The sequence below is a fragment of the Cnephaeus nilssonii genome (genome assembly GCF_951640355.1).
Source record: "Cnephaeus nilssonii genome assembly, chromosome: 4".
Taxonomy (NCBI): domain Eukaryota; kingdom Metazoa; phylum Chordata; class Mammalia; order Chiroptera; family Vespertilionidae; genus Cnephaeus; species Cnephaeus nilssonii.
The window spans coordinates 53,660,943-53,686,094 of record NC_137075.1 but is presented as its reverse complement, the minus strand read 5'-3'; the positions used below and the strand labels follow the sequence as shown (position 1 = coordinate 53,686,094).

Sequence of the window (25,152 nt, the reverse complement as noted above, 5' to 3'; positions counted from 1 at the left end):
TTCTCAAGGAGTCCTGTGTTTCGCATTTAATGACCCCAACAAAGCTTTATTCCAAGTAGATATGCAGTATAACTAAAGTATAAATCTGCAGATCCTGCCCTCTCCCCAACACAACTTAAAATAATGCACACGCAAGACACCTCCTGGAAATAGCATAGCAGAGGCTGCAACTCTGTTTTCCTCCTGTTCTTCTCCACCTCCTTTTTTTCAAGTCATCTGTCAATGTGCAGAGCTCCTGGGAGGGGTAATGCCTTAAAATGTCAGCACTAAAGCCCTAGTGAGGACTGTCTCCTAGCTCCTGTCCCCTGAATCTGGCTGCTGCTGGGCCCCCGCACCTGGTGGCCTCAGGGAGCTCAGCAGTGACAGAGGGAACCCACCGCCTTCCCCTCTTGGCCTCTGTACCCTCCCTGCTTATTTCTGTGGTTAAACCACTATCATTGACACAGTGTCCTGGCCTAACGTTTGTCCTAACTATGGCTCTTGGTCATCTTCCTCCCCCAGAGTCCTCCGGGTCACCTCCTGTGTGTCCGGCCACAGCAGAACTGAGTCCTGATGGGCTTCTCTGCCTCCAGTCCTGCCCCCACCCCAAGCTGAACTACCAGGCCTCATCCTGACCCTCCCTCACTCATCCCCTCCCCTTCCCGGGTCCTCGCTGCCCCTAGGAAAAGGCCACCGGACCAGATTCTCTAGGGCACATGGGGGCTTTCCTGCCCCCCTCCATCTTACTGTGCTTTCCCATCAGCCCCCTTCGCTGCTGTGCTCTCTCTCTGGCTGGTTCTCAACCACCCACTGTGCTTCGGAGCTGCTCCCACTGGATGCTTCTGTGGGAGGCTCTCCTCACAGCCCCTACCCCTGCTGCCTGCAGCCGGGAAAAGCCTGAGCCAGGCTCTGGGAAGGCCCCTGATGCCCTCGCAAGTAGTGAGCGAAGCTCTCCTAGTGGCTGGCTCCTCACACGGCCCACAGCCAGCATTCTCGGCAGGCTGGCTCCATCCTGGAGAGCAGCAGTGCGTGAGCAGGGCGGCCCGGGGACCACCCTGAGTGCCATCGGTGCTGGAGGTGATGGGATGCGGGCACCCACCCAGACCGGGTGGGGAGGGAAGTCTAAACCCGCAATAGGAATTCACTGGCATTGGTCATGGATAAGGGGCATAGCCTGCACCTCTGGGTCCTCGACAAACATTGCAAATCTGTCCTGTATCTACTACATCTTCCAAATGCTTACACCCTACTCTTCAGAAGCACACCTCAATATTCTGTTTTACTCTGCATTAACTTCTGGATTCTTCCCAGCATGTCTTCAAACTGGAACAAGAAGAATATATGAAGGAAGATATCCCTTGGACTCTGATTGATTTTTATGACAACCAACCAGTTATTGACCTGATTGAAGCAAAAATGGGCATTTTGGAGTTGCTGGATGAAGAATGCTTGGTAACTTAAAAAAAAAAATTTCTCCCCCCAAAAAATTTTTTTTCTCCCAACTTGTGAGTAGTAACAGATGAGCATATTGTAAAGTGGATTTTTAAAAAATGTACATGTAAATTTTTTTAAAATATATATTTTATTGATTTTTTACAGAGAGGAAGAGAGAGGGATAGAGAGTTAGATCGATGAGAGAGAAACATCGATCAGCTGCCTCCTGCACACCCCCTACTGGGGATGTGCCCGCAACCAAGGTACATGCCCTTGACCGGAATCTAACCTGGGACCCTTGAGTCCGCAGGCCGACGCTCTATCCACTGAGCCAAACCGGTTTCGGCTAAAAACGTACATGTAAATTCTTGATGTGCTACCCAGTTGGTTGTATATTAATGTTGGGCAGCGTTCACAGCAGGAACCCATGAGGGCCAGGTGAGTCTCCCACCTCAGCGTGTGGGGTCCACCCTTGGGTCACATGCACGACCCCTTAGGTCACGTCCAGGAAGGAGGCGCCCTTTGAGGCGGTCCCTAGGCGTGTATAGAGTGCACATGGAAGTAGCAAGTGACCCCGTGCCCATTGTTAATGACTAACAAGAAGTGAGTTCCTGATTCTATGACTCACCCATCGGGGGGTGTGGCTGAAAAGTCAGTGCCATACCCTTGGGGAGAAGAGGTCCCTAGGAGTTCTCCTCTTCTTCGTTCCCCCTGCGAGGAGCAACCTCGTGGTGAGTCAGCCTCGCAGTGCCCTGCATGGGGCCACAGGAACAAATAATCCCCAGGACACTAGTCATTTTTTGGTTTAAAGGTGGTGTTCAGACATAGGTTCTGTTTCTTTTTCAGATATTTGTTTGTACCAAAAAAAGATTATAACGTTGAGGACTTATTGGTATTTTCTCCCTAGAATTCTCAGTCCCATGGCTTTTCTCACAGATCATCTGTTCTGGTGGCCCGAGCTTTAGTACCTGCAGTGATATAAGATTAAAGGGCCAGCATCAGTGCCATGCACTCTGGAATGATCTACTCGGGGCAGGGGACAGAGGACAAGGTGGTCTCTAGAAAATCACAGATATCCCTAGGTGACCAGTGTCACACAGCAGTATTCAGGAGTCATCCTATATAATAAAAGGGTAATATGCAAATTGCCCCCTCGACCGAGAGTTCCACTGGTGTTCAACCAGGGGGCAGGGCCCGCCAACAGCCCGGGGCCTCTCCCCGACCCCTCCCCCTCTCCCCCTCTCCCCCTCTCCCGCCGTCCCTGTCCCGGATTGGCGCCCCCCAAATGGGGGCGGGGCCGGCCGGCCGGCCAACCTCCTGCATCCCCACCCCCCCAGCTGGCAGCTGATGGGGTGGGCAAGCCAGACCCCACCTGTGCACGAATTCATGCACTGGGTCTCTAGTTTGAACATAATAAGGTATTAGATTCACAGCATTCAGGCTGAATATACTTGATAGCTTTAAAATTACCAGTATCAAGAACAAGTTTTGCAGCTAGCTTAGTTTGAGGAGGTAAGATCTTAGTGCAAGGAGCTAGTTATTCATTAGGCAGTGAAACAAAGAAAAACTTCTCCAGGAGGGTAGGGAACTACATTTAGGTGCTAGTCTTTCTCCATAAAACTGAGAATAAAGTCTTGTGCACATAATGGAATCAGTGCTACTTTTCCCTGAACCTTTGGACTTCTTTGGAGAAAAATATAAAAACACTGCCCATTTTACAGAAGTAAAATTCTTCATTCTTAAGTTATTATATGACCATTTCCTTGTAGTTTATAACATTTTGTTCTAAAAGTGCATTGATATAGCCATTTAAATATCACTCTGAAGATTGTTGAGATCAAGGACAGGTTTATGCATAGAGTTGCTTTTTTATAAAAGCATTTATTTATTTGTCCATTTATTTTATCCTCACTTGAGGTTATGGGTGTGTTTTTTTATTGATTTTAGAGAGAGAGAGAAATGTCTATCAGTTGCCTCCTGTCGTGTTCCAACCAAGGATTGAACTGGAAACCTAGGTATGTGACCTGACTGGGTATTGAACCCACCACCTTTTGGTGTACCAGACAACACTCCCACCCACTGAGCCACTGGCCAGGGCCAGAGTTGCTTTTTAAAAAGGATCTGTGGATCTAGAGCCCTTCACTCCTAAGGCCCCACATGTCCTGGTTTCTTAGAATAAGTGCTTTTCCATAGAAAGAAATGAAATCTTAATTATTTGTGACAGCATGGATTGACCTAGCAGGTATTCTGCTCAGTGTAAGTTGGTCAGAGAAAGACAAATATATGATTTTGCAGATATATGGAATCTAAAGAAAAAAACAAACAAACAAAATAGAAATAGACTCATAGACACAAAGAGAGAACTAGTGGTTGCCAGAGGGGAGGAGTGTTGGGGGAGAGGGTGAAAGGGATAAAGGTCTCATTTGATTGGAATGTTGTCCCCCATACACCAAAAGGTTGCAGGTTCCATTCCTAGTCAGGGTACACACCTAGGTTGTGGGTTCAATCCTGGTTGGGGCATGTTCAGGAGCCAACTGATGTTTCTCTCTTACATCGATGCCTCTCTCTTTCTCTCTCTCTCTCTCTCTCTCTCTCTCTCTCTCTCTCTCTCTCTCCCCCCCCCTTCTCACCCCTTTCTCTCTGTGTCTTTAAAAATCAATAAAAGCTTGTCCTTGGGTGAGGATTTAAAAAATACAAATTAGTACTTACAGAATAGTCACAGGGATGTAAAGTACAGCATAAGGAGTATAGTCAGTAATATTGTAATAACTATGTATGATGTCAAATGGATACTAGATTCATCAGGGTGATCATTTAGGAAGTTATATAATATCCAATCACTGGGTTCTACTCCTGAAACTAATATAATATTGTATATAGACTGTAATTTAAAAATTATTTTTAAAAAATGAGCACTTTTCCTTGCCTCTACTCAACCTTCCTCTCTGTTTTCTTTACTTGCTATTTGGTTTGCTTCCTCTTCCAGTTGCCACATGGAACTGATGAAAACTGGCTTCAGAAGCTGTATAATAATTTCGTCAACAAGAACTCTTTGTTTGAAAAGCCCAGAATGTCAAATGCATCATTTATCATCCAGCACTTTGCTGATAAGGTACAGTGAGTCTGGGAGTATGCTGTGTGGGGAGCCAGAGCTGCTTCTCATGGGAGAGGCTGGCCAGGGACTTCTCGGGTCAGATCCAACTCATGGGGACATGAGTATACGCAACAATTCTTCATTTGTCTTTATCACAAAACACATGCATTCCTGTTGTACTGCTTTAAAGATAAACATATTGCTAATGGTCTCCATTTCTGAGTTTGGATTTATTGTGAATTTATCAACCTCTTGTCATTTTATTTTCTATATGAAATTGTTATAATCAAGACAGCATAATTATTTCTTATAACAAAAGCTATGCCTTTTTTTGAGGTTTTTCTTTGTTACTAAGTTGTAATGTATTTATTATATTGGTGACATAGGTTGACTGAAGATGGTGGGTTTTCTAGGTGATCTTTGTTTTCTTGATATACCTCCTATTTTTAATAAAACAAATGTTACTCTATTAAAAAAGAAAATTAATTTTAAAAATCACATTGCAGAAAGCTTAGAAAATACAGGGTGGGGTAAAAGTAGATTTACAGTTGTGAGTACCCAAACAACTTATTCTTATATTATTATTTATTAACTAGAGGCCTGGTGCATGAAATTCTTGCATGGGAGGGGGTGTCCCTTAGCCTGGCCTGCACCCTCTCTAATCTGGGACCCCTTGGGGGATGTTCGACTGCTGGTTTAGGCCCGATCCCACAGTTGGACATCACTCTTGCAATCCAGGACCACTGGCTCCTAACCACTCACCTGCCTGCCTGCCTAATGCCCCCAACTGCCCTCCCCTGCCAGCCTGGTCACCCCCAACTGCCTCCCCTGCCAGCCCAGTTGCCCCCAAATGCCCTCCCCTGCAGGCCAGTTCACCCCCAGCTGCCCTCCCCTGCCGGCCTGATCACCCCTAACCCCCTGCCAGCCTGATCTCACCCCTAACAGCTCTCCCCTGCTGGCCTGATCACCCCTAACTGCCTTTGCCTCTGCCCCCACCACCATGGCTTTAGACCCAGTCTAATTAGCATATTACCCTTGTATTAGTATAGATTATATAGGAAAGGATTACTTAAATGAGGAGGGAAAGCCTTTTTCAGCAAGAGGAGATGCTCTTGGCAGACACAAATACATAACCACTATATCTGGACTGATAGCCAGCCATATGCACTATACTGCCAAACTGGTTATTAAAAAATTGAACTGCTTTCTTACACCTTACACCAAACAGCTGTTGCCCTTAAAACCCCTCCTCAGCCCCCACCTTAGGTTCTGCCTTCGCAGTTCACCCAGATTAGGTTCTGATTGGTCGGTTTCTAGGCCAGTCAGCGTCAAAAGCTCCACCTCCTAGGCAGCCATTGGCTCCTCACAGTTCACCCAGATTTGGTTCTGATTCATATGTTTCTATGCCAGTCAGCATCAAACGCTCCACCTCCTAGGCAGCCATTGGCTCCTCTGGGAAATCCAGAATGGCCCCGCTTTCACGTCGGTACCAGCCCTTCAGTCATGCCCCTAGTCTGCTACCGGGTGTATCTCTGGCCACTCTGAGAAGCGGCATCTGAGACCTGTGCTGGTGGCAATTTTGAATTCTCATCCCTGACCTTACCTTCTTACAGTGCAAGCCCCGTGAAGGCAAGCATTTGTCTTGTTCCTTCTTAGTTCATTCATAGACTTTACCTGTGTCTATGCATCTATGCTAGCACCGCATGGTGACTGTTTGAACAGTCGTTTCTGTCATCACGGTCACTGCCTTTATATATATATAGATTATTGTATTATTTTCCCTACAAACAACTGCAAACCTACTTTTGCCCCTCCCTAAAGAAAGGGGGGAAGACAAATCACCATAACCACCTGCCATAAACATGCCTTCTCATCTTGTTTTCCTTTCCCAAGGAAGCTCACTCTCCTCAGTGGCTGTCACTCTTCTGGCCTGGCCAGCACTGGGGATGCTGGGAACAGGCTGTGCTTGCCTGTCCCAGCCACCGGTGCTGTGAGTCAGCGCATGCTGGCCATGCGAGTGACCGAGGGCCTGGGAGGGACAGAAAGCTGGAAAGCAGTAGCAACTCTGTGTGCTAGAGGAGTGCTGTTAAATGTGATAGCCTTTTAGTGCTTAGGGTTTCTCAGATTTGGTTCCTGAAGAGAGGCATGTGAGATGGATGATGATATAACAAGTTATACTTACATTTTCAAGTTGTCCTTTACAATTTCCCATTTGGTCCTAAAGAGAAAAGAAAAGAAGGATCAGACTTCATGCAAAGCACCCATGGGATTTATTTCAGGAGGCCCTCTTTATACTAGTAACACACAGTTTCTGTACATCTCATGCTCTCACCTGGCACTTCCGAGAAATGCCTCGTAAAAGAATTGATGCAGTAACTCGAGTTGGCTGCGGATTGGTGGGAAAAAACACACACGCTGTAAGGGCAGCTTAGCTCGCAATTCAGTAAGCCGAGGACAAAGTCATTTAGAAAGTAAGGCAGCTATGCTTAGATGCAACAAGATGGCACATCTTCCCTCGGTCTCCTGGCCCCCAACAGAGGCACGCAGCTCTCTGCACCTTCCCCACAGATGGTCTCCCCAGATCGAAAAGGCTCTACATTTGTCACAGCTTTGCACATTTTAACAAGTGGCTCACACCACCAGCCTGGAAGAAGTTATACAAGAATCCAAGCACTACACTTCATTCACAAGGGAGTGTTTGTAGACAGTCAGTGACCCCAGTGAGGACCCTTCCTCACCCAGAGGGACAAGCAGAGTCCTTGCTCAGGGGTCGCTCAACACCCTCCCTGCGCCAAAAGCCTGTATCCTCGTAGTTAATATTTTATTCTCAAACATTTTTTTAATTTATGAAGAATATATGTCACATATTAAAGTACATAACTCAGAGGCAGATTCCTGAAGCCTCGTGAATCTGGAGGGGCTGCGTGGAGAGCTTTTCTAAGCCCGATTCAAGCAGTGCAAACACTCACCCACTCTCACCCCGACTCTAAGAGCTTTGCTGGCTCTGGGAAGCTCTGTGGTCAGGTGGTCAGGTTCTTTCCCTTCTGCCCCATTAATGCTGACTTAACGAAAGAACCCAAAGGGCACCGCTGAAATATTTCCCTCCCTGGTGGCTTCTAAGGCCAAGTGAGCCCCAGTCCAGGTCTTGTTAGACCTTTGTGTACATTAGCTGCCCACACTGCCCACAGTGAGAATGGTCAGTGTGGCCAGAGGGAGTGGACAGGCGAGAGAACAGAGTGATCAGCGGCCAGTGGGGAATCCAGGCAGTGGGCAGCCGGCCTCTTCCATCCGTGACATGTTCCCAGCTTTCTAAACTTCAGTATCTGTTGGGGTGGCTGTGATCGACAGAAACCGAATCTCTTTGTTAGGAGATTGCCTTTAGAGTCCCTTCGTACTCTTCCTGTAAAAAGAAAAGAAACTCCTGGTACTTAGATGCTGTCTGCGCTTGTCTTTTTGGAAATAATGAATTCCTTTCTCTGCATAGGTTGAGTATAAATGCGAAGGTTTCCTTGAAAAGAACAGAGACACCGTCTATGACATGCTGGTTGAAATCCTGAGAGCAAGCAAGGTTTGTCAAGTCCCGAGGGGTAATTAATGTTCTGCATTATGCAGATGCGTGTCAGGAAAAGAGTATGAAGTGTGAGTGAGTGTGTGTGTGTGTGTGTGTGTGTGTGTGTGTGTGTTGCAGTGGCAAATTGTAAGTCAGACATACAAAAAACTATTTTAGAATTGGGACTAAAATATGTGTCTAGCTGCTGAAAGTGTGCAAATCTCCTCTGTATGCAAACTCAGAAATCAGATGTGCAAATAACAGAGAGGAAGGACAGCTGATCCAGCCATTTAAAGAACCACAGCTCACATTTTATTCATTCAGTCACAAATATTTGTGCAGCTCTACCTTTTGCTAAGTACTTGCCTAGGTTCTGGGGATACAGCAGTGAGCAAGGCAGACAGGGTTCCTGCCCTGTGGAGCTCACATCCCGGAGGGAGCACCAGAGTTAAGCACATAATCGGCAATGGTAGGCAGTGCTGAGCGTGTGAGGAAAACCCAAGCACGAGGGAGAGAGAACCACACAGGGAGGGACAGCGGCTGTGGCCGGGGAAGCTCCTCAAACCCACGGTTCTGTGTGGTCGCTAGTGTCACCAAAAGAGTGACTTCTGGCTTTTTTTATTTCCTCTTTAAACATGTCTTTATTAAAGAAAGGCTATTTCATAAGCCTTCATTTTTGTGAAGATTTGGTTATCATAATTATTTTCCTTCTTTTAAAAGATCCCGGTCCTTTGTTGATGTTCAAGTATTTTGACCATTTCCCAGATGAGCACGGGCACTTCCACTAATGACAATAAATCAGTCACTGGCCATTATTGAAACTGATTCATGATAGAGAATCCATGTCCATGTGCCCCATGGAAATGGCCTGAATCTTGTATACAAATTAGTTGACTTAATTCGCCAGTTGTTTACTCACCCCCAAGCGTAGCCTGGGGTCCAGTCTGGAAGACAGAGGCAGATCCTGGGGAAGACCGATGGGTCTCCCGTAAAGCACACAGGCTCTCGCAGACTCAGGTCTCAGACCCACTCCTCCATGGGCACACCAGGATGCATCAGGCAGGGATTCTGCCCTGAAGGAGATCAGTGTCTGATTTAAAATAAAAAATAGGAGGTTCGCTCTAAGAAGATGGACATTTAAAGAAATAACTGATTAGGTAGAAAGTAATGAGTGTCTTAGAAGAGGTACAAATAAAAGATTAAGATAGTTCAGAGAGATTTAGAATTCTTTCCTGCTGGGCACCAGGGAAGGTATTGTGAAGGGGTAGGTGAAAAATATGTTAACAAGACCTTGAATGATGGGTTGGGTTTGGGTCTGAGGAAGTGAGGATGTGGGGTGGGAGGTAGGCCTTGTAAGTGTTTCCACCTTCCCGACACTGAGTGATGCCCGCATGTGGATAACCTCTGCTCCCATTCCCGGTCATCCTGAAGGAGGAGATCGCTCAAGGAATTGAGACTTGATATAAAGATTGTCGTTTGACCCTCCACTGGTTTGGATGGGCTTGTTGTGGTCATTTACATGGCTTGTACCAGCTGAGGGCTGCGGGTGAGCATTTTTGGACACTGAAATCCTCTCTGCTCCTTCCAGTTTCACCTCTGTGCCAAGTTTTTCCAAGAAAGTCCAGTTCCCCCTTCCCCTTTCGGTTCAGCGATCACAATGAAATCTGCAAAGCAAGTCATCAAGCCCAGCAACAGGCAGTTCCGGACCACCGTGGGGAGCAAGGTACCGGGAGGTGTGGAGGGTGAGGGGCCATGGGCTCAGCCAGGCCCCAGGGAGCCGGGCACTGGGCGGACCCACATTGTAGGCCTGGACATGGCACCACGCTCCATCCAATGTGGTGTAAACTCAAATGCAAAGAAAAGCAGTAGTTCCCCGTGGTCGCACCTCAGCCTCCGAGGGCACACACCTGGGCAAACCGCATATTTGCACAGTAGCGTGACTTACCACACTTCCTGCTGTGTGGGAATGTGGGACAGAGCGGTGTTCCGTCCAGGGCGGTAGGACACGCTGATAACCGCAGTCATGGGTTGAAAGCTTTCATAATAGATGTTTAGCATGAAGTTAACTTTTCCTCTTTACTTACCAAGGTGGGGCCTTTTTTTGCCGCGATGTAAGCATTCCCTTTCAGCACATTTGTTGTCTGACTCTGACTCCTAGTTCCGCAGCTCTCTGTCCTTGCTCATGGAGACCCTCAACGCGACCACGCCCCACTACGTTCGCTGCATCAAGCCAAACGATGAGAAATTGCCCTTTGAGTAAGTGCTCTCACGTGGCAGAGTGTTTCCGACATAATATTGGAGAGTGTGCCCAAAATTGTCTTGAACTTTACTGTTTCTGTTTCTGATTCAAACGATCCTGCCCTGTACACATAATGTTAGCACAACCCCTGTGGCCGAGCCCCTTATCTCCCGCATGAAGCAAAGTGGCGAGAGGTGAAGGAACAGTCTGCACTTGAAGTTTATGCAACCGAGAAAGCCCGAGTGTGTTCCTTGGTTCTGAAAGACTTTGTGTGTGTTTAAAGGAGAAAGGCTGAAGGAGGGGCCACAGTTTCACGCTCTGACATGGCAGGAGACATGAGACTTTTCTCTGGGGCCCCGGGAAAGAGCTCCAGACCTGTGAGTGGGAGGTCTCGAGTCCCTCTTAGCTGATGGAGCTGAGGGCTGGCTGAGGGGAGGTGCTGTCCTGGAGGTGGTGGATGTGGTCACCAGAGGGTCAGACCAAGGCAGAGGGCTGCCTGGTGGGTGTCTTGTAAAGGGAACTCAGGCATCAAACGAGCACTTGGACAAGGTCAGCTTGAACATTTCTTCCACTCTTGTCATTCGAAGCTCAACCCAGTGGTGTTTCCCCATAAGGCCTTCTCCCTGTCGCCTACATCAGAACCAGCCGCTCCTTTCTCTGTGTCCTCAGCTTCCTGACCTGTGTCACAGAGGTGCCATTTTCATTTGACATCAACAAGCCCTCATTAACTATCTGCTGTGTGTGGCATGTGGGCTACAGAGACGGCCCTGCTCCCTGGGAGCTCCCGTTCAGGGCAGCTCTGCTGCACTACTCATGGGCACGATCGTCCACGATGATGGCTTAACGCCTTGTAAAATCCTCTTCTTTAAGGTTTGACTCCAAGAGGATTGTCCAGCAGCTGCGAGCCTGCGGCGTCCTGGAAACTATTCGCATCAGTGCGCAGAGCTACCCATCCCGGTATGCGGTCTGTCCTTGTTTCGGGGGAAGGTGCCCAACTTCAGGTCTGTGCTGAGAACCGAGGGAGTGTTGGTCACATACTTTCGTAAGATGCTCCCAAGTTTTGTCCCACTGTGCTAGGCCAGAACAGGGTGATAGGCAGGCAGCGCGGAGGGTGAAGGGGGGGAGAGGGAGGGGAGGGGCAGTTGCCATCACCACCACCCCATCCTCAGCTGCTGCCGAGGGTCACCCGTGGCCTCCCAGTGCCTGGGAAAGGGAGTGGGGATGGGGAGAGGACATTGTTGGAGCTGAGCATTAATAAAATCAGTCCAGGTGTAGACAGATGTGCTCTGCATGAGATTTGGGTGGTGTCCCAGCTGGGTGGTGGGTCAGAGGTCAGGGCCATCACCCCAGAACAGACTGCACCAGCAGTGTCAGGTGACACGTTTCCTGTCTGGCACGCCTTCTTACATCCACTTTGACTTTCCAGGTGGACGTATATCGAGTTCTACAGTCGCTATGGTATCCTCATGGCCAAGCAAGAGCTTTCGCTCGGTGATAAAAAGGAGGTCTGCAAGGTGGTTTTACACAGGCTCATCCAGGTCAGGTTCGCTCACCTTGAGTCGCAGGCTCAGACCAAGAAGTGTGTCTCCCAAACGCGTTTCCTCGTCTTTGCCTCAGTCTCTGGACTGTAATTGTCATGGTGGCTAAGAGGAAAGAAGATGTGCCCTAAGCCTGTATGCGCTAAGGAGGTCAGAGCAGCGGGCTCATGGGCATCACCTCCTGGCAGCAGGAGTCTCCTTTAGGGACCCACATTCCAACCTTGGCTTCTCCCAGTGTCCTCCTGTCTGGCTTTGTTCGCCCACATCCTGGGGATCTTCCATGGGCCTGGTTTATGTTGCACAGTCCACCAGACGGTCACCGAGCCAGGGTTCCAGACGGGGCCCTCGGTGTGGGTTTAGATTATTGCCGAAGCAGTGGGTTATGATGGAAAAGAGGGAAGGAGTTATGACGGTCAGGAAGGGGGTCAGAGAGGAGCCAAAATGAAGACAGAAACCAAGCCTTTCCCGGTGCCTGTGCCTCTTCGTGGACAAACAAGTCAAAATATAAATTTCTAGATCATGATCAGAGTTTTTCTGCTTTATGTCAAAGAACAAAAATGTAAACATATCAATGTTTTGGGCATCTTTGAATCTCTAAACATCTTTTCCAAATACTGTAGAAAATCTGAAAAGATTTTGTTTCTGATTATTTTTCTCTTCCAGGATTCTAATCAGTACCAGTTTGGTAAAACCAAAATTTTCTTCAGAGCAGGACAAGTGGCTTATTTAGAGAAACTCCGATTGGATAAACTGAGGCAGGGTTGTATTGTGATACAAAAGCACGTCCGTGGCTGGCTCCAGAGGAAAAAATTCCTCCGCGAGAGACAAGCCGCCCTGACCATCCAGCAGTACTTCCGGGGGCAGCACACCGTCAGGTAGGTGGGAGCCAAGGAGGCGTGTGCCGTTGTGCAGCTCTCTTTGCTGGTCACGTCCGGGAGGGGGAGGGGCCTGTCAAGGACAAAGGACTCAGGGTGCATGTCCCTGAGGTGGCCATAAGCCTCCAGATGAGAAGGGTGTGTCCCTCAGGCAGGTAGTGCTGACTCAGCCCGCTGTCCCCATGTGGGACAGGTGACAACCAAGACCCAGAAGAGAGGAAGCCCCAGTCAGGGCGTCTCGGAGGAGGTCAGAATTCCCCATGAGACCAGGTGGAGGGACTGGGCCGCTCGTCTGTGAGAATTGAAAATGCCTAGGAAGGCTAGGGTCTTGGTGAAGCCCCTGAGTAAAGACGCCATAATAGCCACTGACCAGCCTACCGGCAGAGGACAGGAGACAGAGCACACCTGAGGGGACTGACAGGGAGGCCCTGCTAGCAAACGCAGAGCCCTCGGGCAAGGCTACGTGATGGCCCAAGGGGATGGCTGAGCGCAGGGCAGTCCCACCAGCCATGCCCGTCCCACCCTCCTTGGGAGCTCCCAAGAGGCCATGTTGGGCTGGCCAGTGAGACAGGCCTTGTTCCCAAACTGCACCGTGTGCTTCCATGTGTGTAGCACGGCTTGCTCCCTGGCTCGCTCCCGGGCATGCCCTAGGATAGTTGTGAAAGCAGGGGTGTCACTGAGCCTGACCTCTTCCTGCGCTTCTCCACGTGGTTGGTGCACCACCACCTTCCTCTCAGCCCGCCCCAAACCGGACTTGCCATCACAGCCCACGTGCCCCAGGCAACCGGCTTACACGCACGTGCAGCCAGGCTCGCCCTCCTGAGCTTCTTAGTTCAGTTAACAATGGCAGCCTCCAGGGCAGGAAACCCTAGACTTATCTTCTTCCCCAAGAGTGTGCTCCCTTTCCAGTCGGGAATCACAAAGCCTGACTATATTCCACGCACCCTTCACTTGCCTCTGTGTCGGTCCCGCTCGTCCCATTCCTGGGCACTTGACCTGGGTGAGGCCTCCATCATCACTTCCTTACACTCTTAGAGCATATTCCTTCACCTGCCGCCTTTCTCTTCATCTTCCTAATGCAGGGCCTGATCCAGCCACTGCCCTGCTCCTGTTCTGGATGCCTCCAGCAGCCCCTCTTTCCTACCTAAGAGTATTCAATCTTTTTATTTTTATTTTTTTAAATATGTTTTTATTGATTTCAGAGAGGAAGGGAGAGGAAGAGAGAGATAGAAACATCAATGATGACAGAGAATCATTGATTGGCTGCCTCCTGCATGCCCCACACTGGGGATCGAGCCCACAGCCCAGGCATGTACCCTGACTGAGAATCGAACTGTGACCTCCTGGTTCATAGGTTGATGCTCAACCACTGAGCTACACTGACTGGGCAGCATTCAATCTTTGCTATGGCCTGGATGCATTCATAAGAATGGAAGCTCCGTGAGGACAAGGACCATACTTGTCTGGTTCCCATTACATCCATACTAGGACCCAGCATAGTGGCTGTCACATAGTAGATGTCCAATATATATATATATATATATTTCAACTAGAGGCCCAGTGCATGAATTCGGGTGGGGTCCCTTGGCCTGGCTGGTGATCAGGGCTGATGGGGGCCAATTGGGGCGATCAGGGCCGGCTGGCCAGGGGGAGGGACAGCAGGAGATTGGCTGTCTGCAGGAGGTTGGCTGTGGGAGTGCACTGACCACCAGAGGGCAGATCCTGAGTTGAGCATCTGCCCCTTGGTGGTCAGTGTGTCGTCAGGTCGACCGGTCATAAAGGTTGCTTAGGCTTTTATATATATAGATATATATTTTAATAACAAATGGTTTCCATCTGTTTTTCTAACCTCATTGACTACTAATTTTCTCCATGTATCTCATATTCTAGCAATTTTAGACAGAGTCTCTTTTTCTGAACATTCCAGCACTGCTAGGCCTCCAGTATGAAATGCTTTTCCAACCTTTGCTGTCTACAGCCTTTTCCATCAAGGGCTGGCTCACAGATCAGCCCTTTCCAAGCAGTTCAGTAAGATCTCGCTTACAGATCTTTTAGCAGTCATTCTATTTCTCTCATATCCCACTTGGCCACTTATAAGTCTGGTTCACAAGGTGGTAAATCCTGAAGGTAAGAGCTTTGTCGTCTTCTCCAGTCCTTTGGATAGAAGTCGACAAATGTGTTCTGTGAGAGCTGTTGGGGCCCTGCCGTTTCTCTCAGTTATTCACCTCTGCCATGTAGCATGACATCAGGCACAGGGAATATTGTAAAGCATAGGCGTGGTGTGTTCCTGTAAACCCTGACCATCACAGGTGGACAGCTGCAGGCTTGGCCCTGAGGCCCTGGTTTGCCACCCACTCCCTGATCTAGAGCCTTCAGCCCAATGGCCCACAGAATGAATAAACAGGTGAAGGAGCAAGAGCAATGCCAAGGCACGGTTTTGTTGCTGCCGTCCCTGTGGGCATGAAGGAGATGGATTATCAGCCTGGATGTGAGGAGTGTGAAGTTCCTCATGCCTGGAGCCAGCATATTCAGATCAGGGTGAAAGGGGAGACGGTAATGACTGATCTCAATCTGGCATTACAATAAACCACTCACAGAGCATAATGTGTAGATTTGCAAAACATGTGACTATTCCTTAGTAGGAAAGAGCACACGCTGTAGAAGCCAGTGCTCTGTGGGTAACAGGTTGACTCCCCATTCTTCTTAACCAAGGAAAGCTGTGACCGCGGCGGCCTTGAAAGAGGCCTGGGCAGCCATCATCATCCAGAAGCACTGCCGTGGGTACCTTGTCCGCAGTCTGTACCAGCTGATCCGTGTGGCCACCATCACCATCCAGGCCTACACCCGAGGATGCCTGGCCCGGAGGAGGTATCGCAAGGTGCGGCCGGGACCACAGGCTTCCCCAGAGCTCGTGTTATTTTTCAGCAGCAGTACTGGCATATCTTGCTCTTCACAGATATTGTGGGGTTTTTAATATATAAATTGAAGGTTTGTGGCAACTCTGTGTTGAGCAAGTCGATCAGCACCATTTTTCCAACAGGCTCAGGTGATGGGTAGCATTGTTTAGCAATAAAGTATTTTTTATTGTTATGTGCTTTTTTAGACATAATACTACTACACACGTAATAGACTACACTATAGTGTACATAAACTTTTACATACCCTGGGAAACCCAACAATTCATGATACTCACTTCACTGCGATATTCACTTTATTTCGGTTTCTGGAACTGAGCCACAGTACCTCTGAGGTGTGCCTAGAGTGAGATAGTGTTTCTGCATGAAGACCTTCCTAGAGCAGGAAGCTCTGGTATGTGAATGTCCGGACATGGCTGCTAGAGGTGGGATTTGGCTATTGTTTCAAAGTCTGTTGTTGGTCCCTATGGGTGGATTAGAAGAAGTCCATATTTTGCACTGTGGGAACATAGTGGTAGTTGCACCTCCCAACATTGGAGGCGTTGATGAGAGAAAGAATGGCGAGCCAGTTTGCATTTCACAAAATCTTGTTTTAAAGATGCTGAAGGAACACAAGGCTGTGATCCTTCAGAAATATGCGAGGGCCTGGCTGGCCCGGCGCAGGTTCCAGAGCATCCGACGGTTCGTGCTCAACATTCAGCTCACGTACAGGGTCCAGCGCCTGCAGAAAAAGCTAGAAGATCAGGTAGGCGTTCCTAATGCATCTTTCATAATTACTTTTTCCAATAGATGTATTTTGTCCTGGCCAGTTCCTAAGCTATGCAGTCAAATTTATACTCATGCCAGGAGGTTCAGTTCACATGGACCCTGAGCTGGGAAACAGAAGCACATTTTAAAGGGCTGCTGCATATGGTCGTGCAGGTTGTACACTGCACAGGGCAGCTGCCCAGGAGGGCTGGTGGGGCTGAAACCAGCCTGGTTCTGCTTGCCAACCCATGTGTTCTGGCACAGAGATGGGCTGCCTGGAGGCAGGGGTGCCTTTTTTAATTTGCACAGAGCTGCTGTCTGGGTGCCAAGCCAGGCTCCCTCAGGGAGGTCTTGGCTCAGAGGAGCTGCCATTTCCTAATCTGCCCGAAGGTCCATCTGGCCTAGCTGCAGCCCTGCCTAGTGTGAGAAGACTCCCCGTGCCATTCCCACTGCTCTCCGCCCGTGGGCAGGGGCTGTGCAATATGCAGCGTCCAGGCCTATGGAGCTCACTCCTGGGCTGCCTCTGTTTATACTGAGAGTTTCCTGAGGTGAACTTTAAATGTAGCCTTAACTGTACCATGAGGATCCTTAGTGAATGGATCGACGTGCAAGCAAATACACTTGACATTTTGATGCAGTTTCCCCTATTGCTCTGCTGTGTGGCAGGCCTGTGTTACGTGGCTTGTGCAGAACATCGCACCACGTTCAAGGTGTTGGCTGAGCTGGTTTCCACTGAGTTGTCTCCCCTGGGCTTGCAGATGGCCATCTCCTCACCATGTCTTCATAGATAGATAGATTGATTGATTTTAGAGAGGAAGGGAGAGGGAGAGAAATAGAAACATCAACGATGAGAGAGATTCACTGATTGGCCGCCTCCTGCACGCCCCATACTAGGGATCGAGCTGGCAACCCGGCATGTGCCCTGACCGGGAATCGAACCGAGACCTCCTCCCTGTGTCTTCACATCACCTTCCTTCTGTGTGTGTCTGTGTCCCGATCTCCTCTTCTTATAAAAACACCAGTCATACTGAATTAGGTCCACCACATGGCCTCGTTTTACCTTAATTGTGTTTAAAGTCAGTCACATTCTGAAGTGCTGGGTATTAGGACTTCACCATGTGATTTGGGGGACTGGGGAACCCGATTCAGCCCACACCACGAGAGTTGCCTGGTGCTCTGGGATTAGACCGGCCCCACAGAAAAAGAACCCCACCAGCTCAGGAACATGAACCGGCCAGCGCTGCCTCGCTGTTTTCACTGGGACGAGGATGCTCATCCACGCCCTCACAATGATAAACGCGGCCAACTGAGAGACTTAGATGCCGTGTTAAAGGCTGTGAGAAGCCAAGGGAACGGCTTCTTTATTTGGGATAAACCCCTGAGCACCTGCTGTTCTTCTCTAGAACAGAGAGAACCACGGGCTGGTGGAGAAGGTGACCAGCCTGGCTGCCGCTCGGGCCGGTGATGTGGAGAAGATTCAGAAACTGGAATCGGAACTGGACAGGGCAGCTGCCCACAGGCGCAACTTTGAGGAGAAGGGGCAGAGATACAAGGCTGCCGTGGAAGAGGTCGGTGCTGGTTGTGATTGGCGACAGCTGTGAGTCTTCCCATGGGAGGCACCTCAGCGTGTGTCCCCACAGAGCTCCCGCTGTCAGAGGGGCCTCCCTCTCAGAGGACAGAGGGCAGAGCCGAGTCTAGGGAAGAAACACAATATGACGTTGCCTCTTCCTTTCGACTTTTGTCAAGAGACGAAGGCCAAGAAGGAGCCCTGCGGCTGCTTCCCCCTCTGCCAGGACCATCTTGGTCCCCTGTTGCTGGCCCATCTGGTGTGAGCCCTGGGCACCTCACCCAGAACAGCAGTGCAGAGCTCGGGCGGGGCGGGGGGGGGGGCGGGGGAGGGAGGGTGTCAGAAGAGCAGGAGATGTAAAAATCCAGTGTCCCTGCTCTAAAGCTTGTCTTTGCTGCTGTCTGGCTGGGTGGCCTTAAGCAAGTTGCCCTCACCCTCTCTGAACTTCAGTTCCTCGTATGTAAAACAGAAATGACAAAAAGTGACTTGGCAGTGTTGTTATGAGGATGAAATTTTCAGGTGAAATCATTTAGCTAAATGCCTGTCACAGAGCCCTGCACAAGCGTTAGCTGGTATTTTCTAACGAGGTGTCCTTATTCCCATCCATCCTCCTGCACGTTTCAAAGTCCTCAGCACCCAAGGTTGTGGCAGCCTGGAGTCCTAGGCATCTCTCTGCCTCTCCAAGGCCTGGTGCCTGGCTGCTTGCACTGCTCACACTGCCAGTCACCAACCATCCATCAGCGCCTTCAGCTGCCAGCCCGGCAGACACTTGACCAAGAAGAGCTAAAATAGTAGAATTTATATCATGATCACACAGCCTGCCTTCCTGAGTCATAACACTCTCAAAATGTGAATCCACAGTATGTCACAAATAATTTACATCACATTAAATAGATAAATACCCTGTGTGTTGAAAAGCTCAAGAAAAGGATAGAGAAGACTCCTTGACATGTGAGGTGACCTCGGTTTGGTCTGGCTCCTTGATCTCAGCCCTTGCAGGCTGGGAGCTGGTGTCTGCTTGCAGTCACCTGGAGCCCTTGCATGCAAAAGTAAATGCAGTGTGATGCCGTGTGCTGGTGCTGGCTGCTATCCACGGATAGAATGTGTGTGTGTGTGTGTGTGTGTGTGTGTGTGTGTGTGTGTACACATGCATACATACATACACACACATACATACATACACATAATATTTTTAAAAGACACAGCTTTTCACCAAGTAGGACAGTGGTGACAAAACTTAAAATGAGGTTTTCCAAAAAGTTTTTGCTTCCCTTTGCTAGAAATTGGCAAAGCTTCAGAAGCATAATTCGGAGCTGGAAGTACAAAAAGAGCAGATACAGCGGAAGCTTCAGGAGCAGACTGAAGAGCTGAAAGGTAAAGCCCACGGCGGCCTGATTCATCCACCCATGCGTTCGCTTGTCCAGTCATCCTGGAATAGCTATTGGCAGTGAACCGCGTTTTAGGCAGCATCGGGAGTCTCTGGTGTATACTTAGTATAACAAGAACATTGTTGCTCCACATAAAATAACTATATTTAAATTGTGGTAACATTACCCTATAGATTCATCTGTTTATTTCCATCTTGGTCAGACAGCACAGCAATCCCTGTCTCAGACCCTCCCTGGGCCACTTGCAAGGTACAGATGTTTGGCCATAAGCCTGGAGCCTTTTCCTCACAGGTGGAAAAGGATGTGTGTCTGTGTGTGCGCATGGGTGTGCTGTGGGGGGTTAGGATAATGTTGGAGTCGTGTTTGTTGTTTGCCAAGGATTTGCAGTCAGATGGCATAACTGTCCACCTTACTTGATCTAAGGGGTACCCTGGCCCTGAACTAAGGGTACGCTTACCTCATGAGCCACAGCACCCCCAGGCTATCAGGCACAGATGCTTGGAACCAGTGGTGGTACCACTTTTATTTAGGGGTGTGAAGCAGCCACTCTTAGCCTAGCTCTGTCCATTTGTAGCTTTCCAACTTGAATTCTAATCGTAAGCACTTGCTAAACCCCAACAGGCTCATGAACCTGGTGGTTCCTGACCAGGTGGTTTAAATCACCACACTCAATTGCCTGTCTTTTCCAGGGACCTTTTTCCTTAAGCTCTGACCTGGGGCAGTGAGGCCCGAGGGTTCAGGCCTGGGCATCTAGTATACCCCTGGCCCCCGCCGGGTGGAATCCGGAGCACAAGAGCCCTGGGGGTGCGGGTGAGAGTGTGAGAGGAGCCATGTCAGGAGGAGGGAGTGAACATCCCGAGTCCGGTCCATGAGAGGAGGAAAGGCCGCCCAGATGAAGCCGAGGACGGCGTGCCTCCTGCTCCAGAGTCTGTGTGCCCTGCACCCCATCTCCAAGGACTGATGATGAACAGGGCAAGGTCAGAGGTCAGGTCTAAGAGTAAACCTTGAACCTAAATGAGGGGAGGCCTTACCCATCGTTACCTTTCTTATTACAATACACTCCTCTTGGGTGCTTGTTCTTTTTTCTAACTTTAAGTGGCATTTCCCACAAGAACATTTAAATTCCCACAAGTGTGTCTTGAAAATTACATATTTGGTAGCATTAACATGTTTGGGTGGATAATTTTATACCTTCTTCAAAACGTGTTTGAAAACTGTCAAACCCAGTGTTCATAAACTGCTTGTCCCGAGGGTCTCCCTACACATGGCAAACAGTGCTCTGGGAAAGGCACCAGCCTTCACTCATCCTGGGACCCAGACGGAGGGATGTTATCAAAGGCTTTTCCCCTTTTTGAGATTTCGACTTGGACAGAAAGTCACATGTGAGCAGCCTCTTAACCTTCTTTTCAAATGGCCCAAGATGGTACGCACCAGAACAGCCAATTCTGGAGTGAAGTGAAAATTGAAATTATATAAAACTAGAAGCCCAGTGCACGAAATTGCGTGGACCTACCCACCCTCGCGTGCCTCGCCATGCCCACCCGCCTGCTGCCCCGCCCGCCCACCAGCCACCAGCCGTGCTGCCATCAGAGCGGCTCGCAGGCTGGGGGGGCGGGACCGAGAGGTGCTCCATGCACCTCCTGGTGACCAGGCTGCTTTGCTCCGGCCACCACCGTCACCTACCCGGTTCCCCATCCTGTCTTTGGTCATTATGGCGTTACGGCATTACGGCCATGGGCTTTTTATATATACTAGTGGCTCAGTGCATGGAATTTGTGCATGGGGGGGGGGGATGTCCCTCAACCCGGCCTGGACCCTCTCCAATCTGGGACCCCTTGGGGAATGTCTGACTGCCGGTTTAGGCCTGATCCCTCTCGCAATCCTGGACCACTGGCTCCTAACAGCTCACCTGCCTGCCTGCCTGATCAACCCTAACCATTCTGCCTGCCGGCCTGCTTGCCCCCAACTGCCCCCCCACCAGCCTGCTCTCTCCCAACTGGCCCTCCCTGCCAGCCTGCTCACCCCCATCTGCCCCCACTGGCCTGATCACCCCCAGTTGCCCTCCCCTCCTGGCCTGATCGTCCCCAACTGCCCCCCCACCAGCCTGCTTGCCTCCAACTGCCCCCTCCACCATCCCGCTCGCCTCAACTGCCCCCTCCTGCCAGCCTGATCACCCCCAACTGCCCTCCCCTCCTGGCCTGATCGCCCCCAACTGCCCCCCCAACAGCCTGCTTGCCCCCAACTGCCCCTCCTGCTGGCCTGCTCGCCTCTAACTGCCCCCCCCTGCTGGCCTGCTCACCCCTAACTGCCCCCCTCCCCTCCTGGCCTGATTGCCCCCAACTGCCCTCCCCACTGGCCTATCGCCCTCAACTACCCCCCTGCCAGCCTGATTGCCCCCAACTGCCTCCCTTGCTGGCCTGCTTGCCCCCAACTGCCTCCCTGCTGGCCTGATTGCCCCCAACTGCCCCCACCGCCAGCCTGCTTGCCCCCAACTGCCCTCCCCTCCTGGCCTGATCGCCCCTAACTGCCTCTGCCTTGGCCTGCCACCATGACTTTGTCTGGAAGGACATCCGGAAGGTCTCCCAGTCTAATTAGCATATTACCCTTTTATTAGTTTAGATAGACATGCCGGCTTCTAAATTTAACCTTAGGCATCTTCCCTCGTGTTTCTGGCTGACTCATGATGTTCTAAAGTAATCATTTGATTCAGGGACATTTGACACTGCACTGGACAAACTATTAAACTGTTGGCTTTTTTTTTTAACCAAATAATTTGGAGGATTGTTATTGTCACTTCATCCCTGGGCTCCCCTCTGGGACAGGACTCAGAAACCAGGCAAAACTCAAGAATGAGGTGTCAGCTAAGTACAAATAGGGACACCAGGCTCTGATGGGCTGCATCTGTCATCCTGCTCCTATTTTGAAAGGCACCTGTCGTTTGTGGACATGCTGGGGACGTGGGATTGTCATGGCCAGAGGCTGTCCGGACCCCATGCTACCTTAACCTGCACTCTGTGTTAGAGACCCCGTATTTAAATGAAGACATTTTATTATTTTCTTGGTTATCATGAATGACTGGTTTCAGTCAAGGTACCCCCCAGGACACTTGGCAAGGTCTGGACACATTTTTAATTGTCACAAGTGGAGAAGGTGCCACTAGATTCTAGTGAGAAGAGGCCAGGGATGCTGCTCAATATCCTACAGTGAACAGGGAGCTCCCCCCAACCCCCCACGATAAAGAATTACCTCCCTTAAAGTATCATAATGCTAAGATTGAGAAACCCTATCATAAATTGATCATTTTCTCCCCAAAGGGTTTCTGTTTACTTGTAATAAAAATATTTATTATCTCAAAGCCAATATGCCTAATTTTAATCAAACAAATGATATTCAGACCAATAAAAGTAATATAAATGAAATTATAGATTTCAATATGACAAATTTGTGAGGATTATTATTTTGAACCCCCGGACCTGTATTTCTAGTTTATGAAAGTGACAGTTACACTCGTTGTCCTGTTAGGAATAAATACCCCATGACTGTTCTTGCATTCACACTTTCTTAAATAAGACGTGAAGCAATCCAGGCATTGGTGTGCATTATGTCAAAAAGCGTTGTCTTTTCACAGGGAAAATGGATGACCTCACCAAGCAGCTCTTCGAGGACGTGCAAAAAGAAGAACGACAAAGAATGTATGAAAGATGGGTTGCCTTACAACTGCCGCTGTCTCTCTCTGCTGTTTTCTACTTTGCTTCTTGGCTTGCAGAGAGCAGGTCACAGGCACAGGAGAGCGGGGTGTGCATATTTGTAGGCAGTGAAGACGTGGAGGTTTGCGAGAGCGAATGCCCTCCCTGTGCACCTTGCAGACACTGCCCGGGTTCTGCAGTGTGGGCAGGGGACCCTGGGAATTTCTTGATTTCCCTTTTTTGCCAAGACAGTGAGGAGTTCAGACACTGCCACCCTTTCAACTTCCATGAAGCCTAAGAAGTAAGAGTATTGCCTAGGAAATACACCTCCCTCTCTCCCCGCTCCTGTTACACCTGTTCATGTGACTCTTGTCCCACACAGTAAGGGATATGAAACCCTCACAGAAACCAAGGCAGCTCCCTATGACCTTGTCAATATCAAACCCTTTACTAATCTCCAATCTGGGCTCCCTTCTCTTAAGAAGTCAACTGAAAGGTTTTAGATCTCAAAGTAGGGATGCGGGGCAAGGTGTTGGGAAGAAATGGAACATTCTTGGCATCCAGGGTGTAGGGGGCTAGGAGGCTCAGGGCTGCCTGGGGTGGTAGGATATGCAACCTCCTCGTGCAGTTAGTCAGTAGGCTGGGTCTGGGTGAGGAGGAGGATGCCAAAAAGTTAGGGGAGGGAGTGTCACTGAAGAGTCCAAAGAGCTAACGAAGTGTCTCATGACCCTGCATCGGTTTTAAAATAGGGATATTTGACTCAAAAATCTATTTTTCAACGAACTTGCAACTCTAGGAGAGGAGTTTGGTTTTTGGACCCTCACTGTGTACTGGGGCCACTTGGGAGTGACCATTGCAAGCAGGGGGCTGGGAGAGCCAGGCTGAGGCCAGGTCACCTTGAGCTCTTTGCAAACCTCATCAGCACTCACCTGTAGCTCCATCTGGTCCCTGGTCAGCTGACGGGGGACATCTTGGCCACGGTCACAACCCTACAGAGGCGCAAAGAAGCCCACAGTGTGTGGGAACACACCGCCTCATTTAGGCTACAAATTTAAGATTGTTTTTACATGTGACTGCCGGCTGCAGTCTGCTTCTTCAAAGGTATTTTGCTGACCTCTTAGGAGTACTGTGGGGTTTCTTTGGTTTTGTTTTTTTAATATATTTTTACTGACTTCAGAGAGAGGAAGAGAGAAGGAGAGAGAGATAGAAACATCAATGATGACAGAAAATCATTGATTAGCTGCCTCCTGCACGCCCCCTACTGGGGATCGAGCCCACAACCCAGGCATGTGCTCTGACCGGGAATCGAACTGTGACCTCCTGGTTCATAGGTCTACGTTCAACCGCTAAACCACACCGGCCAGGCGACTGTGTGTGTGTGGGGGCGGGGGGGGGGGAGGGGGTAGGGGGGGGGAGCGGGGGGGAGATTAAAAACCTGAAAACAAAGTTTAAATTTTTTATAATATCTATAAAAGGAAATGAAACAAAAACCTATTGGGAATGTGACTCTCTTCCTCAGGGATTTTCCTTTTGTGCTATAAAAGCAAGTCATAAAATAAACCCGTCGACAGTTTAGCAAGTAGAATGATAACTCATAAACTCATAGAGCCCCTAGGTCTGCTTCAGTTCTAACTGGGCTGCTGTGGACTGTGTTGGCTGGTCTAGGTCATGGATCTCTCTTCAGTTATTTTCTTGGTCATTCATCCCATATTTAATTGAGCAACCATCTCAGGAGGAATTGGGTTTTCATGGAAGTTGGGGCATGAACCTTATTCTAGAATCTTTGAAGGGCTGGATGCTTTGACATATTAAATGACTGCACTAACTTGGGTAGGACCAGGCCAGAGCCCTCCAGGATCCTTGGGACTTGGCAGGGGCCAGGACTTGGCCGAATGTGCCAAGGTCTTTGCCGAGGGAAGTGGCCCCTCCAAGAGAGCCACATGGAACTGGGATGGCTTTGGGAATACAGTGCCCCAAACACCACTGAGACTTTAAGTTCAACCTCCCGTGCTGTGTTTCCTCTGTGTGGGACCATGTTAGCCCCACACTTCTCAGATCAGAAAGTGTAAGAAGCTTCCTTACCCTAAGGGGACAGGAAACAGTCAGCTAAAAATAAGGCCATTATTATGGGAACTGTCAC

The 25,152-nt window shown here is 49.5% G+C and overlaps 1 protein-coding gene across 3 annotated transcripts in view; it reads left to right on the top strand.

Moving 5' to 3' along the window:
* The window catches only part of MYO5C (myosin VC), a 96,416-nt gene that overhangs the window by 39,373 nt on the left and 31,891 nt on the right, over positions 1 to 25,152 (top strand). For all 3 annotated transcript variants that reach the window (XM_079769239.1, XM_079769241.1, XM_079769240.1), the window contains 13 exons: positions 1,291 to 1,431; positions 4,400 to 4,525; positions 7,992 to 8,075; positions 9,646 to 9,780; positions 10,216 to 10,313; positions 11,167 to 11,253; positions 11,723 to 11,834; positions 12,498 to 12,709; positions 15,422 to 15,587; positions 16,223 to 16,369; positions 17,775 to 17,939; positions 19,219 to 19,312; positions 22,955 to 23,018. In XM_079769239.1, coding sequence (XP_079625365.1) covers positions 1,291 to 1,431; positions 4,400 to 4,525; positions 7,992 to 8,075; positions 9,646 to 9,780; positions 10,216 to 10,313; positions 11,167 to 11,253; positions 11,723 to 11,834; positions 12,498 to 12,709; positions 15,422 to 15,587; positions 16,223 to 16,369; positions 17,775 to 17,939; positions 19,219 to 19,312; positions 22,955 to 23,018 — 1,631 coding nt within the window. The remainder of the gene's footprint in view (positions 1 to 1,290; positions 1,432 to 4,399; positions 4,526 to 7,991; positions 8,076 to 9,645; positions 9,781 to 10,215; positions 10,314 to 11,166; positions 11,254 to 11,722; positions 11,835 to 12,497; positions 12,710 to 15,421; positions 15,588 to 16,222; positions 16,370 to 17,774; positions 17,940 to 19,218; positions 19,313 to 22,954; positions 23,019 to 25,152) is intronic.